This window comes from Geospiza fortis, unplaced genomic scaffold (genome assembly GCF_000277835.1).
Source record: "Geospiza fortis unplaced genomic scaffold, GeoFor_1.0 scaffold54, whole genome shotgun sequence".
NCBI classification, from domain to species: Eukaryota; Metazoa; Chordata; class Aves; order Passeriformes; family Thraupidae; genus Geospiza; species Geospiza fortis.
Window position 1 is genome coordinate 9,485,693 of NW_005054301.1, and position 18,298 is coordinate 9,503,990.

Here is an 18,298-nt window from a genome sequence, read left to right on the forward strand (position 1 = left end):
GGTATCTTGCTGCATTGCCCACCCCTCTTCTCCTCTCTCCCCCTCCTCTTTTTTATTTTCTCTTGGCCATTAACCTGTTTTATTCATCATTTTGTATTGACCATGGCAAAAATCCATAGGCTTTTGCCAAGTGTGTAAAAAATTTGTAAAAGTGTTTGTTCATGCCTGTTACACACAGAATCATCTGCCAACTGTTCTGCCTGTTTTCCTGGGGTACTCCTAGTTTCTCCTGGCCAGCAACAAAACCCTTCAAGAATCAACATATGGCCCCCACAAATGACTCACATTCTTTCATGTTTTCTGCATTTAGATTAATATTCCTGTCCAGGTTTCCATTTAAGGGTTGTTTATGGATTGCCTCCTCTTTGACATTTCTCTTTCCTATGCTTAAACTGACATCAGCTACTCACTACAGGAAGTGTGTCAGGTCCATGTTACACTGGAATACCCCTAGAAGCTCAGAATGATGAGCACAAAAGCCCACAGATACCTGACAAAACACACAACAGAACATTCTGCTATTCTTTCAGATCACTGCTTCAAAACATGTTTTTGACACCATGGTGAGTACTGTTGCCCTGAAAAAAAATTGTAAAATATCCCATGTTTTTGGCATTTTGTGCAAGTATTCTGGAATCAGTTTATACCAGGATTTTCTGACCAACAGTAAATGTTTTATCCATTACATTCTGCAGGGCTAGGGTCTTTGCTTTGCCACATTGCATTTTCCAGCAGTTTTACTAGGCTAACGGAATTCCCTTTTGCTTCTCTCTAGGGTGATTTGGGGAATTTTCAATTCTACATTTAAGTGCTCATCTTCTTCAGATATACTATATTCAACTAGAATGCCAGGAAGCAATCACAGCGACTTTCCTGTTTCTTTCAGGTACTGCTTTGATTATTGTCTTTCAATGGAAACCAGAGCTTGGGTGAGTAGAATTCTTCTAAACCAACTGTAGTAAACTTTAAGAGATGGCATCTCTTATTTCAGGGGTTGTTTGTTGATTGACTGCTCTTATTCACTGGTTTCATCATGATTTCATTGCCCATCTGCAGTGCTTGGTTGCATCTTTCCAGTCTAATTTTGCTCCTTCTCAGTGTTGCTCTGCAGCTGACTCTATAATCCAGCTGGTATCAAATTAGTCATTGATCTAATAGCATAGTTGCAAATATAGCAATTGAATGCCTGGCAGCCTTCTGCATTGCTAGAACACTGAGAATCTTTAGATTTGCTTAAGCCACATTGCCAATATCTACTTCTTCATTAAAATCTTAAATTGTCAATGGTTTCAGACAATATATTTTAATTTCAAAGGTAACTGTGATATTCAATCTGGCTGCCTGCCTCTTTTTTGTCAAGAACATTTCTATTCCTCCTTTTTCTGTTGCCTGTTACACTACATATGTTGCACTGAAATGCCAACATTTTCAGCCAGCCTGCATCTGCCCTGCTTCATGGGTTTTTTCAACTTATATCTATGTGTGTGTTCTGCTCTTTCTGTTCTGGCACTTTTCCGGATAGTTCTCCGACTGTTTGGAGACATATATTAGATTGGTTTTACCTTAATGTCTTCCCTCTGAATAAGAACTGTGTATTTCACAAGTGATCCTGGCAAAGAGATACAATTAAGAAATGTTTCATGTCTACAGTTACACATGGTTGCTCTAGTTCCTGGCACCTTACCATATCCTCATTTTTTGTTTCTGGTTTTGGTTAAGAAAATTTTTTATAGCTTTTAATTTACTTTTCATTATTTGTACCCCTCTGACCAGTTCTTCTTAGAGCTAAAAATTATATACTCTTGCTGAAAAACCAAAATAATAGCAATTAAATTTTTTAGGCAAAAAAATGGGATCACATGACTGTCCACTTCTGACCTCTGATGGTGTTTATCATCTTTCAACACATGATAACAATCTTAGAGTTCTTAGGAATTATTGTTCTTCCACCTACATAGTAGACACAGAAGAATGTGTCTGGAAGAAGGCCATCAAAAAATAAGCATGTTAGTCTCAATTCATGTTCAGCTTTAAAAAGTTACCACCAGAAAAATTATATATCTATAGTGGCCTATTTTTGAGAAAAAGCAATGGGTAAAGCAGAGATAATCAAACTCCAGCGCAATGTCTGTCAAAATCTAAATGTATCACAAATGAGTTTCAAACTGGAGTATTGTATAAACATTATACAGTGGTACAAAAATACCCTCTTTTTGCAATGCCAGAATGAGTGAGTGGCAAATTTAGAGTCTGATCTTCATAGCCTCTTTATCCAATCAGTGGAGAAACAGGTAAGAGAGAAAAGTGTTTTCCTGAAAATATTTCAGGGTACTTAACAAGCTTCTGTTCTGAATTACCCCTTAGAGAAAACTCCTCATGATAGGGGCTGGTCTACTTTGCTCCCATAGCTGTTAAACTAGTCTTCACACACGACTCCTTGTCCCAGTGTATTACTGGGGAAATGACAACCTCTGCATAGTGTTCCCGGCAGCTTGTGACACAGCTGGCACATGTCCTTCACATCTATAATAGCACCTGTCATTCCAGAACCGGAAGTGAAGGGCTCCACAGCTCTTTTCCCCCAAAAGCATCTCTTCAAAGAGCCAACTTTAACATTTACAGTTTCATAATCACCAGCATTCTATAGCAACCATGATTTCTGCAAAACAACATCACCCACAAGAAGTTAAGAACCACAAGTATTTCACACTCGCCACAGAAGTTGGTTGCAGCCTGCCCTAAGCCTCCATTGGACCTGATGCAGCCACAACTGCAAAAATTATTAATTAAAGTATAATGATTGCTTATTTTACCTTGTAAGAAGGAGAAATTTGGACAAAATGCCGTAGCTATTTTTAGTACAATATATGAAAAGTGTATACACACAAAGTAAAAATACCACCCAACCTTAAGTATGTAAAAAGGTTTCAAATATATACACATAAATAATTTATACTGATATTTTACATATTTTCAATATATAAATACAGTCTATCATATATATTTATAAAAATAAAAATACAATACATATACAAATAAAAATTCAGGAGATTATAAACTGGTACACTTCACTGCAACTTATTTTTTATCATTTAGACATAAATTCATTGTATATATTGCCACTGAAAGTTTATGGAGATTTAGTGAATTTGGGCTTCATATAGAAAACCTGCCAAAAAACTATTCTGTGGTCATTTGTTTTTTGTTTATTTTTTATGAAAGAAATATTACAGTATTGATTATTTTTGAGGTATACTGATGAGGAGTGATTTGGAAAGAAAATAGTAGTTCCTGTATTATGTTTATGAAGCAAAACATCTCAGATAAACCATGTAGTTCCTATGAGTTTAAAATAATTTCTATTTTCTCCTGGACTATGATGTGGAAAAATAGGGAAGTGCATTAAAAATTGGCAACTAACTTGGGGAATAGAATAATAATTGCCACCTATAATTTTTGCTCATGATATTTTTATCTTCACTGCTTTAAAACAGATGGATACACCAAGCTGCTAAAAAAATCAGTATCATGTCCACACAGAGCTTGAAAAATCATGTTGTCATTGTGTTATTAACATTCCTCATTTAATCTTATTTCAATATATTAACTGGAGAGACCAGTGGAAGGCAGCTTTAAAGTCTCACTGCTTAGGACCTTATCTAGCTGTTTTATAGCAGCAAGGGCACAAACACAGAGCATGTGGAGTTGACTAAGATGCTTGACGTGATGACTGTAAATTGTCCATGTTTTGCAGCTGTAGTAAGGAATGGTGATGACAGCTATGTGGTACACATTTACTTTTGTTTGAAGTCAAATGCCTCTTTCATTCTAGACACACTGCTTTAATCTCCAAAAAGCTGCGCTGGTTTTTGCTACAAGCTCAGTAAATACTGCATTGCTACAATGTGAAGTTCATCGTCAACATCATGCTGGGAAGAAGTGGGAAAAACCCACTTATTCTTAGGAAATGCATGAAGCCACTTCTTGCAGAAATACAGGAAGTCTGCTCTGTAGAAATTACAACACTGTCTTCAAAAATGCATGTTTATATTTGAAAAATATTTTGAAAGCAACCAAGAAAATGTAAAAATATTTTTCACATTATTTTTGTATTCAATTTCTAGATATTTTAATTCTGTAGATGTGGCAATCAGTATTTTCCTATTGTTATTATATAAGACATTAAAACTTAACATTTCTCTACTTTAAATAAGAATTTTGCCAACAATATTTATATTTTCTGCTTTAAAAAATACAAAATTTGCCAGAATTAGCAAGGAATTTAATCCTATTACATGAACATATGAACCACTGAAAAATGATAGGATGGGTCACAAAGGAATTATTACTCTGTTCCCCAGTGCAACTGAAGTGAAAATACTTGTGCAGAAAAATGTAACCAATTTCATCACCCCTTGTAATAAGAGTGGGAAACTTTGCTGTGTCAGGTCCTGAACTCATTTAGTTAACACTGTAATAGCAGTCAGACTTTTACTGCTATTTGGTATATCATGCATTTTTGAGATTTCTCATACAAACCATGATTTTCCTACCTAGTGGAGGAAGTCACAGAGGTTCTTAATCTGCTGGGGGAAAAAAAAATCCAGCCTAGCACATAAAAATTACTGAACTTTGTGAAGAACAGTAACTGAAGCCAGTGTTTTTGCAAAATCATTTTAAAACACATGACAGTTAAAAACATACTACAGTGTAAGAAGCAAAGATTACCTTCCGCTGAGGCATGTATCAATTCATGTATGTAGACAGAAGTACAGACATACTGTTACCTAAGTAACAGACATGCTACTGTTAATGAGTATCTCTATCTTAGCACATATTTTGCAGATAAAACTTTGCCAGATGAAATAAAAGCTTTCACTTTGGGACATAACTTGCTAATAGAATTAAAGTAATTTTTCATAAAGGCGGTGATTTTTGCAAGGTAGCCTAAAAGTTGATTAGCAAACTATAATGACTATTCTGATTGCAATTAAAAAGCCCTTCCAAATGGGTCAACACACCTAAGTGCTATCTGCAGTCATTTAGATTTTAACATCATGGTTATTACTTATTATCAGGCTGCACAATGAGATATTGATTACTTTTAACCTTTAGAGCTCAGAATTCAGGAAAAGTCAAGGCACTAGCACAGCCTACCTTTCCTGTCTAGTAAACTTATGGCCTTTAGTGGAATTCTAATGATTCCTATTGGCAAGGCAAAACTGAAATTAGTTTATTCTTTTGGCTCATGCAGAAATGATGACACGACTAAAAATACTGCATGCATAGCAGATTTGTAGTTACTCCCTACAATGGGCTCAATCCTGACGTGTGCTGAGAGCTTCCTCTAAACTGACAACCATAATTTTTTTCTGACTAAAACTGACTGTTTTAGCAATTCCATGCAGGCACTGATGGGTTACCAGACAGACAGAAAGCATCCTGAACTGTGCAGAATATGCAGCTTAGGAGCAAATATCTTCACATTTTATAGTTTATAACCAATCCCCTAAGCATATTGACCAAATATATCATTCTGCAGGCTGTTAATCTTTTAATAAGTTTTCTTTATATGGAAAATCTACTTGAAATAAAGACTGAACTGCAATGCAGCTTCAGTAGGTACACAGAGCTTGCTTTAAATGGAACAAAGTAATCCAATTAAACTAATCTGGTTTACAAGTTAAAATGATACGAAGAACCTTAATTGATCCTCATAGGCTGCTGCTATTTGAGCCGTCTCTCTGTTTGTGCAGCATTTGGAACCGCTTTGCACATTTGTATCCTCTAACAGCAGAGAACTCAGGCCCCCAGTTCAGGAGAATTATGGGCAAGAGAAACATATAACTCTTATGTGTTAGATTAATTTGCAGAACACTTGGCATTTTATTGCCAAGTAGTCAAATTGTTCCAAGTTGTTCCGGAAGGCTGTTATTAATAGTATGTTTTCTGAGGAAAGTTCTGTCTACTTTTGGAACTGCATTTCTGTTGCCAAGGAAACTCCTTGAAGCACAGCATTCTAGGAGCACACTGCTGCTTTTGTTTGCCAGTATCCTATTCATATCATCTAAGTAAGCATTTTACATACTTTAGCCTCCAGTTTCAAATGTTGAAGTCTTTATGTATTTATATTACCATGTTAAATATAGTTTGTGCTTCTTTTTAAACTCGGGGACTCTTGCAAGATTATTTTAACAGTTGCATTAAAAAACAGTTTTTTGTGGTTTTTTTTTTCACAAGTTTGCAATAAATTAGTTTTAATTTGAATAATAGCTCCATAGGTTATAGCACTAGTCCTTAAGTGTTAATTATCTTTTCACTCTGAAATTAATGTAGTCATTTCCTACTGACTCCTCTACACCATTATTGAAGTGCTGAGGAAAACATGTCATTGAGTTCTGAGCCAGAACTGTTGTTGTGATTAATCCTGGTCACATGGCCAATCTCTGCCAAAAGGAGATCACTGAAAAAAGGTGACAAAGACAGTGATTTCCTGTCAGCAAAGAGTACGACAGGGCTGTCTAGAAGTGATGCAAATGAGGGAAACTTTCACCACGGTTTGTTTGATCCACTCCGGGCCACAGCACACTGAGCCAGCGAGAAAGGCACAATGGAGCAGCAGCACACCCAGAGGAGGAAATTAACTGCACCTTCCAAGCAGGGATAGAGCTTCCAGCAGGGAAACAAAAACTGCTGGGAGATTTTTTTCCCGCTCAACTTTTTTAAAAAATATTTCCTTAGTTTTTGATGTGCATTTTTGTGTTATTTAATACAGTGGACCACTTCCCCTTGATGAAAGAGCTCAGCAGTTAACCTGTTCAAAAGCTGTACCAGTTAAATGCTTTCAAAATCTTTGCACTACTACATATGGATCTTTTTCCATCTATCATAATCATTGCTGAAGAATTACTACTAAAAGACTTATGGCTTATGCAGTTTGCATTAAAACCACCATACACTGCTTGTAATCAGAAAAAAAAAAATATTTTATTTTATATTTTCAAATGCTTGGTTAATTTTGTTCTGAACATACTAACCATTTTAACAATCATACTGTACTTATTTAAATAGGGTTTTAATCTAACACAATTAAGTTTTGTAATTAATCTTCAGAGGAAAATGGAAAGAATTATCATTAACTTTTCTGCCAGTATACTCACTTCTAATCTCGACAGTTCTTGTAAATACTGATTTGCTTCATTTTTGAACATTCAAGGTACAGAATCAGTCAAGTTCCTGCTAAAGGGCTAATTAGCAGAGTTTAAATTCTTTGGGTTTTATCCTCCAGTAACAGCATATGAATACAGCTGAAGTCAATGCAAGTTCTGTGTACTTAGGGCTTATAAGATCAGGCTCACATGCAGTAGATTAAAATGAAATAAACATGATACATTTGGCATCAAACTGAGCTGCTATAGAAGTACAAAGAAGTAAGAATCCAAAACATGGAAGTGCTCCTTTTAGTTTTTTCTTAATTAATAGATAAAGCATTAGAGGAAAAATAAACTGTCATCAATTCATTCTTTTACTGCCATTTTATCAAAGACTAGCTGATTTTCAAAATTATTAGCTAGTTTAGAGCTATAAAGCAGAAATAATTTAGGTCTATGTTCTCTTTTTTTTAATCTATGAATTGAAATCTAGGAAGTCTGGAGAAAGTAGTATATTCATATTCAATATTACAAAAAATATGGCTGTGCTGTTCCTATTATAAGAGCAAAATAAAACCTACTTAAAGAGGGATAATAGGGATCCTAGTAAAAAACTATGAAGTTCATGGAATATTAGAAAAAAAATTAAGCTGAGAGTTGACTTAAGTATATATTGCCTCTGAAAATAGATACTGTGAAAATACTCTAACCATGAAAATATATTTCATTTTCCTATATACAATATTAGCATTTATAGATTGTGTTATGCTGCTTTAATGTATGCTTGCCCCTTCTGAATTACCTGTTTCATCATTGCTCCTTCCCATTCATAGACTCCTTAGGGGCAATGATTACTGTTGGTAATAGTGATACCACAGCAGGTTCCCTGGCAGGGGCTGCTTGCTGAGCTGGCTCTGAGCTGCAATTACTTGTCCGCTCAGCAACTGAGATCTGTGGTTTTAGGAGAATCCAGGAAAATGCAGAGAGTGCAATTAGCAGGTTCACATTTGAAGCTGTAATTGATAAAGAGAAACCAGAGCAAGACCTGTGTTTTCATAACACCCCACATCATTGAGAAGCTCTGGTAATAATAGCTGCCTGGGTTTCTGTCCCTGCAGACCAGAACGGCTGTGCGCTCTGGGAAGTGCAGGCAGTGCTCACGAGCACTCGACCATTCTCGACTCTCAAAAAGCCTCTGAATAAAATGGGTGTCACCACTGATTAGAAGAGAGGTTTACTGGGCTAGTTTTATAAAACTATAATTACTCTTTTTGAGGACATGATTCATTGTCACACAAATCTCTAAAATTAGGGATGATACAGAGCTAGTGATTTATCTGGTCTTACCTTTGCTAGTGCAGAATTGTTCCCTCAATTCCATTAGCTAATGTTATCCTTTGTCTACTTTTAAATGTCTGAAATTATCGGGCTTTCAACACTTTGAGAGGTTGTTTATTGTTGTGTTGGAGGTTTCTTGTTGCTGTTTTTTGGTTTGGGGGTTTTTTTTGGCTTTTTTTTTTTTTTTTTGAAAGAAAGATCGTTCTAAATGCAATGCACTTAAGATTTTTACATTACCTGCAAATATTCCTCCTGCTTTGTGGACGCTTCTCAGTCAACTCTTAAGCAAACTCCACATCTCTAGTTAAGGCTTTTATTCAGTCCTTAAAAATTCGCTTGCTGCTCTAACTAGAAAGGTAAATGCAGTGAATATTCACTGCAGGAGTGCAAGGAGTCTGTTCCTACCCTTCTTCAAGTGGTTTGGTAGTAACCAAGTACCAGATAAGCAGTTTTGGGATGGGGGCTCAAATCTGGTACAGCAGCCTGCGACCTCCTGGCAGAAATTGCAGGACAAATAAGCTGCCTGTTCTTTGGACTCACTGCTGGTTTGTCTCTGCTGCACAGGCTGCAGACTCAGCTACTCTGTCATACAAACTTTCAGAAGTGTCATGTCTATCATAGTCCGAATTTCATAACATTAAGAAACTATTCCCATTTTGCATATATAATATTACCCATTTTTCCACCATATTATACTGCACATATTATTAAATTGTTGCCCTTTTTTACTCTTCTCATCATGTCCTATTATCTCAGCCTTACCATCTATAATTATTCTTAGGGGTTACATTTGGAAATAAGAGAGGAAGTATACTAAATAGTATCTAAAATACTTGAACAGGCTGCTTAATCTCTGTTCCTTCTCATATTGATGAGAAGGATTGTTATCTTAAAATTTATGTTTATCAATTTATTTTTTTTTAGTATAGGACTAAAACTAGAGGTTAAATTAGTCATGCTACAAGCTGGCCTTATACAGACAGGCCCTAACTACCAAAACACGTTATTTTAGACTCACAAGAAAATCTTTACTCATTTCTGACATTGTTAATTTCTGAGCCTGACCACGGCTAGGTCTGTTAATGTGTGATTAAGGCTGATTAAGTATTTACAGTGTTAGGAAAAAGATAATAGCAAAAAATAAACAATAATTGTCAAAGCAAGAAATGGAGGCCAGTGAATGAAGCTCACAGCCTAAATAGGTTGGATCCAAACTATATTTGCATTTATAAACATATTTTAACACACATGACAACCCCTTCTTACTGGGTATTTTAAATAGAATAACTAAAATAAGAAAGAATAAAATCCAAAGACACTATCAAGAAAATACGATGCCAAAGCAAGGAAAAAATCATTGTATTTAAGAAATTATCGAATCATGCAATCATAGGAGGAAGAGAAGAACTTCTATTTGACCTTGAATGTACCATTTTTTTGATAAGAAATAAGAAAAAAGCTAGAGGGTAGTTGTTTCTTGTCATTATAGTGTTGCTGATTCTGTGGTTAGTTATTAATTTTATTTTTTATGATTCACAATCTGCTCTTTGAAATATGCCATATGCTCAAAGCAATTCAAGGATGACAACTGTCAGAATTACTCCAATAAAAATTGCCTAAATGAGGAAGATTTACTGCAGCCTGATATTTCTGTTGAAAGCCCCTCCTTGCCCCCCCCACACTTCAGACCCATAGATCCTCAGACACACACTGATGCCTGAATCAATTTTAGGATCAAGTTATACATTTTGAGGAAGTTCTTACAAGTATTATCTATCTAAAAGAAATAATAAATCTTCTGGGTTAAGGCTACTATGGCAAATAAAAAAAACGTGTGTCTGTATGCATGTATGTACATATATATACACACACACACACACACACACACATAGTTACATATATATATATGCTAGAATTAGACCCTGTATCTTCACCCTACAAGTTCAAAATCATGTTGCTCAAATCACAACCAAGTGTGAAGACTTAACATGACAATATCTACTTTATGTGTAACTAATAAAAATTAAATTGGAAGAGTCCTGAATCCCGGCAGCAGCAAACCAAAATCAAGGCAAATGTCTTTCTTTCCAGATGAGGTCTGAAAGGTGGATAAAAATCCAGCTGAAAGCTCCAATCAAAACACATTTTGTCAGAAGTTCCCATTTCATTTTTTTCCTTCATTTTGTTTCAGTCTATTTATTAATGCAGTTTCATTTATTTCTATTCATCTTGAAGACAAATCTTTGTCCTTCTATAGAATTACACCAAATAGAATGTGATAAAGGGAACTTTCTTGCAATTATGATGTCGGTGCAGCCTGTCAGTGCACAGGGGATGGAAATGAGGTTGGGGACAGGGAAGGGAATTCTAATAGACACCATGATACATACAATGAACGCAGCGATATCCTGTGAGAGAAAGACTTGTCAAGCTAATCAGATCTTCTATAGCTAGGTAAAGGCAGTAACGGTAGTGCTAACCTTGTAAAGATGCTGCTGCTGCTCCTCTGACATCATCAGGTCATGGCTGTCCATCACAATGGATTCCATGTCAATCAGCCAATCCCAGAGCTCCTGGTATTCTGAATCAAAGTCCAAAAGGCTGTAGATAAGGAACAAAATGTATTATGCATAAATACTGTGTAGTTGTTAAAATCTTGTATTAGAATAATATATTCTTGAAAACTCATGATGTTCCAAGTTATATTTCTAAAGAGACATTCTGTATTTATACAGTGTGGATGAAAATGAAAACTGAAATCCAATTTAAGCCAGTGCCATGACCTAAATTCAGCAGCTGATGCCAAATCCTGACAACTGTTGGCATACTGCATTTGCTTCAAAAATTTTGAAATATAAATCCCCTATAGATGTTGTTTAATTATTTTTACAGTGCTGTCTTTACATTGAGCAAATTTTGCAACAATCACCTTGATATAATTCATATGAAAATAATATTTGCAACAAAAAATTACTCAATCCATTCAGCCATCCTTCTGCTGTCTATCTGCCTATCTTTGTAAATATCCTACATTTATTTTCATGGATGAGTAGCTAGCATTTCAACTTAACGCCTTAAGATAGGCTTGAGTGAATATGGTAAGCCAGTGAGAACTAAGGCCAGATACAGTATTAGACAGGTGTTCCCTACAGACATGTAAGAAACAAAGGTAAGGACAGGAAGTCAAAACAATGAATCCTTGAATAGCCAGCAATCATTAAAATTCAAAGGAGGATCACTACGGTTTTCAACAAAATAAATCATTAGAATAAGGAGCTTAAAAGGATTAATGTGATTCTCTATTGAAAGCCTAGTGAATAAGTAAAGCATAGATTCTTCTAAACCACTGTGATACAAGACAGAAAGTACATGCTGAAAAACTGCACATTCGTCAAATAGATACCTCTTGAAAAGAGGTCTTCAAATTTGCAAAATTGGAACTAACAAAAGCCTTGCTAGTATCAAAAAACTCCCATACTGATCAAAGAATAGCACATGTTCTACTAAAGCTAATTTTTCCAATTATTAAGAACTTTTTTAGCAACTCCATTAAAAATGAGGAGTGTTTCAACAGAGAAACAATAAACTAAACACACTTTTAATGTCATTAGTACTATTGCAGTCTTATTTGTTATTAACTAGAGTACCACGTGTGTGGTAATTTTGAAAGCTTATAGATAAAGTTGTGACAAGTAGAACTGTCTTTGCTCAAGAAAGCAGGCAAGAGAGAAGAAAGCGTTTGCTTTCCATGGTATTATTTTCAATGAATTGACAACAAAGAAAGTATTGTATAATGCACAAGCACTGATTCCTGCTTCTGAAGTAACCCTCTAGTTTAATCCACTGTACTTAGTATACTTTTACTCAATAATTTATGAGGTGTACTCAAAACTGCTTGCTGCCCTGAGAAGGTAAGCAGTGTTACCATAAAGAAGGAAGAGCAAGCAAAAAAGGTCAGGTTACTATTATTGAAATATAAGTCTCACTTAGAGTTCAGGGCTTTTTTCCTGTTTCAGGAGGTAGTTGACTCAGATATCATTTGGAAACTAAAATAAAACTAAGCTCCATTTTGAATTGTATATTTGGCAGTGTTACTGAATCTTCATCCCTTCCTCAGAAAGCAGTATTACCATTCTGCATCCTCAGTACCTACTGCTCCTTCTCTTCCATCTTATCCAAATATTATTCAAAGATGTAAAACTGGCAGGCAGTTATTAAAACACATTTCTATAACAGAAGATGTTAGATTTCATACCCTGTAAATTGCTATAGATTCAGTTGGACTTGGATGGTTTGTACCAGTGAAAATCCTAAATTACTATATGAAGATGATGTGAAACAAAGCCTACATACAGAATGGCATGGGATGCCTTTGGAAAATGCACTAGGAAGTGGACTTGGATTTTTCTGTAATAGGCAAGAGACCTGCTGGATCCAAACATCTGCTTTGTGTCTAAATATCCACACATTACCTACAGTCCAAATCGGTCCACTTATTTGTATATTGAAATGAACCAATCCTTTAAAGAAACAGAAACACACTTATTTTTGACCTTTATAAAACATAGATAAGCATTAGAAAATGGCTGAATATTTTGATTTCAAAGTAATGTTCTAAACAGAAACTCAACCCAAAACCAAGAGTGAGAGAAACAGGATTCACTGGAAAAAGCCCAGGAAAGGATACAAGACAAAAGAGATTTGGTTTTTTTCCCCATAGTTTACATAATGTACTTATTCTCTTCTTTAAGTGGTTTTTTTTTTTGTTGGTTGGGGGGTTTCTTGGGTTTTTTGTTTGCGTTTTTGGGGGGGAGAGGTTGGGTTTTTGGTTTTGTTTTGGTTTTTTTGGTCTGTTTGTTTTGGTTTTTATTATTTTTTCTTGTCTTCTGAAGTAAAGTCAAGCCATCTCGGAGTGTTTTTAAGCAACTGTCTACGGCAGTTATTTCCCTGAGCCTGAAGATAGCAAAGTCAGCCTACAGAGCATCATCAATATGTTTTTAATAGGTTTGCAATACTTTCAATGGTTTTAGAATATCTCTGATACTTGATATTTTTAAAAACAGATTTTTTAAAATTAATATCTTACATCTAAATGAGTGGATTTAGTGATAACTATTAAATTACTGTTTGGAAGCGGATGCAAGTTACTAAGCTGCTAAAAAGATATTCAGAAAACTCAAGAAATTGTAGGACTAGAGGGAGGTTAAGATTGAAACATATCTGTCAGTACTTCTGGGGTATATTTAATATTTCTTTTTTATTCAGAATCTACTTTTCATGAGTTTAGCAGATCTTTCTTTTATATCGCCACAGGCAGAACCAGGGAAAGCATGACTTCTGAAATACTGATGTGTATCAAAGATGCAATTATCATAGAAAAGATCCAATTTTGGTTGATTATCTGAATTCAGCAAACACTAAAAAAATAAATAAATTAGTTCATCTGTTTATTGAAAAAGAAAAAAATCCTCTATTAAAAGTACCCAAACATTGCCAACAAAAATGCTATAATATTAGTTAAAGGGCAGGTAAAAACTGCTTCTTCAATGAAGTTTGTTGGTTAATAAGTTAAAACCATTAGCTATGTCATAACTAAAACTGCATTAAGAAGTATACTTTGTCTTGGTAAACCAGGAATCAGATATGCAGAGTTGCATGTCTAATCCCTTGAACCCTTAACATATTTCTTAAAATGTGGACACCAATTTATTATTTTGAATGAAAATTCATGAGCACCTTTCTCATGAGAAAACCAGTTCGTCTGTGGCATTAATAAATAAAAAGGAATGTGAAGCTATTTCCATCAGCCTTTTCCCCATGTTTAACACACACTTCCAGTTTGTAGTATTTCTTTGATGGCAGAACTCACATGGCATTTAGAAGTACTGTAAACACACTGGTACATCCACCAAAAAATTCAGCCAGACAAAATGTCCCTTCAAGTTTCCGGATCATAATTTTATGAACTCTTTTCACATGTTTTTATTAGGGAGATATAGAATTCAGAGTTATCACCTTACACAGTTTTAAAACTTCCCTATGTTTGGTGCATACTTAAAGCCCCCTCTAATGCTTTTGTCTCAAAGTCTCATGCACGAAGGCCCAATACCCACTGATGACAGGAACTTAGGATCTGGCTTTCATGCTGTGCGATGGTGCTGTCCATATCTCCCAACAGGACCTGAATGCACTCATCTCCAGTTTTGAGGGGATACAGTATCTCCAGCCAGATTTGCCATAACATTTTGGACCTGCCCTAAACTACTCTCAGGTACCTCCTACCTCCTGGCTAGCTGGTGTTCTCCTGCAGTGGATACTCATTCTTTTCTCCTTCTTTGTCACTTTGGCCATTTTCATGCTAATAAATGAAAACCTTCTCTATTGCTGTTTTAACAAGATTACTGTTTTGCAGGAAATCTCTGGTTCTTTACACGCCCACTAGAATCACACTATCCTGCAAATACTACCCTACCTGTCTCAGTTTAGCTATTTCCTGCACAAAGTCATCTCCCTAATCTCCTACACACACGCATGCACACACTATATAAAAAATTCTTGGTTTAAAATATCTCTTGTTCTCCCTGTGGACATTCTTCTTTTTCCTAGATCAAACTTCCACAACAGCAAATGGATAGATACCCTCATTTGTGCAGATGGCCCCTTCTCTGTAGAGATCTCAGTCTCTAGTTAGGTCATGGTACTGTGGAGTTTCTGTCCATGATTTTATGCAGTAAGGAAATGTTGCATCAATTATATTTTTAAATAGCTGGAAGGAATTTCCCTTTTTTTCAACACAGCACCCCAGATGGGTTCAACTAAAAGCCTTCCAGCTGAATTTAGTCCCTGCTAGTTTCTACAATGGCTGAATAAGTGGTATTGTACTGGTCAGCCCTTTGGCTCCTGAAGTCACAGTTGAGCCTCTATGGTCTGAGATGGCCTTAGAGGCCCAGAAAGGTGGCCACAGCACTAAAAAGGTTTGAAATACTACCAGATGATCATTTCCAGTTCAAAGCATATAATTACAAGCGAAAACAAGTGTATTTAAGAAACTATTTGATTATCACATATGGTATGTAGAGTTACAAACTGGATTTCCCTGGGAAGCATAAAGCTTTACATCCCCTCCCCTCCCCTCAGGAAAATCAACTGTCTGTTGATGTGTCTTACATCCTCTTCAATATTCCATCCTTAAGCCTTGCTCACATTCAGCGATGGCTGCAAAATTAGAAGCTGGTTTTGAGCATGTAGCCCTCAGTGTACATTTATATACATATACACACCAATTCTGAACAAATTATTTTTACAGTTGGCACTAGCTGTGCTGGCATGTTTGAGAATCTGACAGATTTCTGCATATTTAATCAAGATCTCAGTAATCCTACATAATTAGCCCGCATCAACTTTTCTAAAACAGCCACCTTTCTGTATAATAAGAGGGGATGTTTACAAGGCTCATTTATCTTTACAGTTGGTAATTTAATAAAACTGTGTTTCCAAGACCTGAACATTGAGTTAACAATTGGAGAGAGGAGTTCTGGAGATAAAGAACTCATGAAGACCTTTGTCAATGACTTTTCTTGCATAAGAAATTGCAGGCAAAAGTTCTAGTCTACTTGCCAGTTACAAGGAAACTTCCATCAGGATGAGGGCATCCCCAACCAATGAGCACTAGTTGGGTCCTTTGACCTGCCTACACTATTATGATCCCACTGGTAGGTTTTTCTATGTTCATTTTGGGGCACTAGTAGTTGAAAGATATGGTTTTCAGAAGACATTAAAGAAAAAGTCTTCTTCCAGAACTACAAGTTTCCTTGCTTGTGAAAAAGAGAGGAAAGCAAGAACTCATTTTAGCATATTCCAGTGATTAATTTGTTCAAAATATTAAGAAAGAATGCTTTTGAATGCATACTTTTATATATGATATACACATGTATATGTGTGCTAACATTAATTAAAAGAAAAAGCAAGTAGAGGAAAGACAGCCTAAGAGAAAGGGAAAATAGTTAAAATAAATGCTTTCTTGAAGTACAAAAACCTGGATGCTTGAACTACAATTGAATGGCTTCATATTCATATTTCTTAGTCACTAGGAGGACAATGATTATAGAGGTCTTGCAGAGATATGATTACACTATCAAGATTCTTTCTTGGAAGATGTTAAGAAATCAAATCATATGAAGCTGCTGGAGAAGAAAAGCCTAAAGAAAAAGGACACAATAAATTTTTTAAAATCCATGTAACAGTTTACTATTAGATAATATTAGGTGTTCCTGTGAACAAACCATCATTTGGATAAATTATCCAGAACTCATTATTTTTGCATCCATATATTTTTTAAAAAAAGAGAGCAATAAAAACAGTTTTTCCCTGCCTCTTGGCCTAGAAAGGAAAAATCCTGGTTAACTAGTAGTAAGAAAAAGTGTATCTTGTAAAAAAAAACCCAAAACAGATCAGTGAGAATAAAACAACAAAAAGAATAGTTCCCTACCCATTACTTCCCACTGTGTGAACTTTTGACATATCAGCAAACTCTTCCTTTCGCTTGCTACTACTGTTGTACTGCTCACTGTACAGTTTTAAGGACATCTGTTCAACAGCATCTCTTTGTGCTTCCAAATAGCATAGCTGAACCTCAGCCTAGAAAAAGAAAACAAAGAGGGGAAAAAACAAAACAGAACGTTAAAAAATAATTCAGAAAGAATGCATTTAAAACAAATATTTTTGGACTCCAACAGTTTGAACCGAATTATTCACACCATTGGTTTTCTCCTTGTATGTGATAGTGAAAAGGCTGAACCATTAAGCCAGAGAAAACCTACAGCATAATCCCAAACGCTAGAAATTGAAGCTTCTATCAGAGAATGTGTTATATATTCCATGAGATGTATATCCAATCAAATGCTGCATAAAAATGTCTAAGCATGAATAAAAAAGATATTAGAAATCAAGCACCGTGATAGAACAGGTAGATACATAAAGTTATTTTTCTTACAGGCTTCAAGATTTATTTTGTTAACACACTGTCTGTGCTTCATAATTAATGAAAGCCATATTGCTACAGGTATTTTTCCTTTAAATAGTAATTGTAAACAAACCCAAGCAGATTGGCATTATTCACATTCTCCTCTCCTGTATCTGGAACAGACTGATTACTCAGCAACTTTAATTGCAAGGAAAAAGGCAAGATGTGCTGTTTTCCATCAGACTGTGCCTGTCCAGAAGAATGTGGAATAATATTTGGCATCATAACTTATTGAACAGACACTTTATTTATTGCAGCTGTGGTGATCAGTATTCTTCTGAGGCTCAGAGAACCAGATGACACAAGGATGAAATCTGCTGTTGGCCACACTTGCCCCTAAGAACAGCAGAAAGAACAGAACGTAGAGTAAGTTCAAAAGCACTTTGGGGTTGATATGCCATTGTTTTCTTTTAATATACTTCATTGAAAGAAAAACGCATTATAAATTCTGATAATACTTCAAAAATCGCTACTTCTGTGTAACTACATACTGCTACTTCCATTAGGAGTGGAATGCCTGCTTAACTATTTGGTGCTATGGCAAGTAAATGCAAATGGTACAGAGGAAATTTTGTATAAGAACTCTCCTGTATTTTCTGCTGTGTGAGGCAGGCAAGTAAAGAGTTTATTTGTTTGCTGACAGCACAGCAGAGTTACCAATCTGTGGAACAACAGAAGTCATAAAGAGAAAGTAGTGAAAGGGCTAGAGAGAAGGGCAGTCTGTAAAATGTAAGAAAAATGCAAGCAAGCGAAGGGAAACCACCATTGAAAAATGTCAGTAGGGAAA

General features: G+C 35.6%; 1 protein-coding gene across 2 annotated transcripts in view; it reads right to left on the reverse strand.

Moving 5' to 3' along the window:
• The window catches only part of AKAP6 (A-kinase anchoring protein 6), a 258,488-nt gene that overhangs the window by 65,833 nt on the left and 174,357 nt on the right, over window positions 1-18,298 (reverse strand). For both annotated transcript variants that reach the window (XM_031064172.1, XM_031064168.1), the window contains exons 8-9: window positions 16,978-17,126; window positions 10,970-11,090 (exon numbers count right to left, since the gene is read on the reverse strand). In XM_031064172.1, coding sequence (XP_030920032.1) covers window positions 10,970-11,090; window positions 16,978-17,126 — 270 coding nt within the window. The remainder of the gene's footprint in view (window positions 1-10,969; window positions 11,091-16,977; window positions 17,127-18,298) is intronic.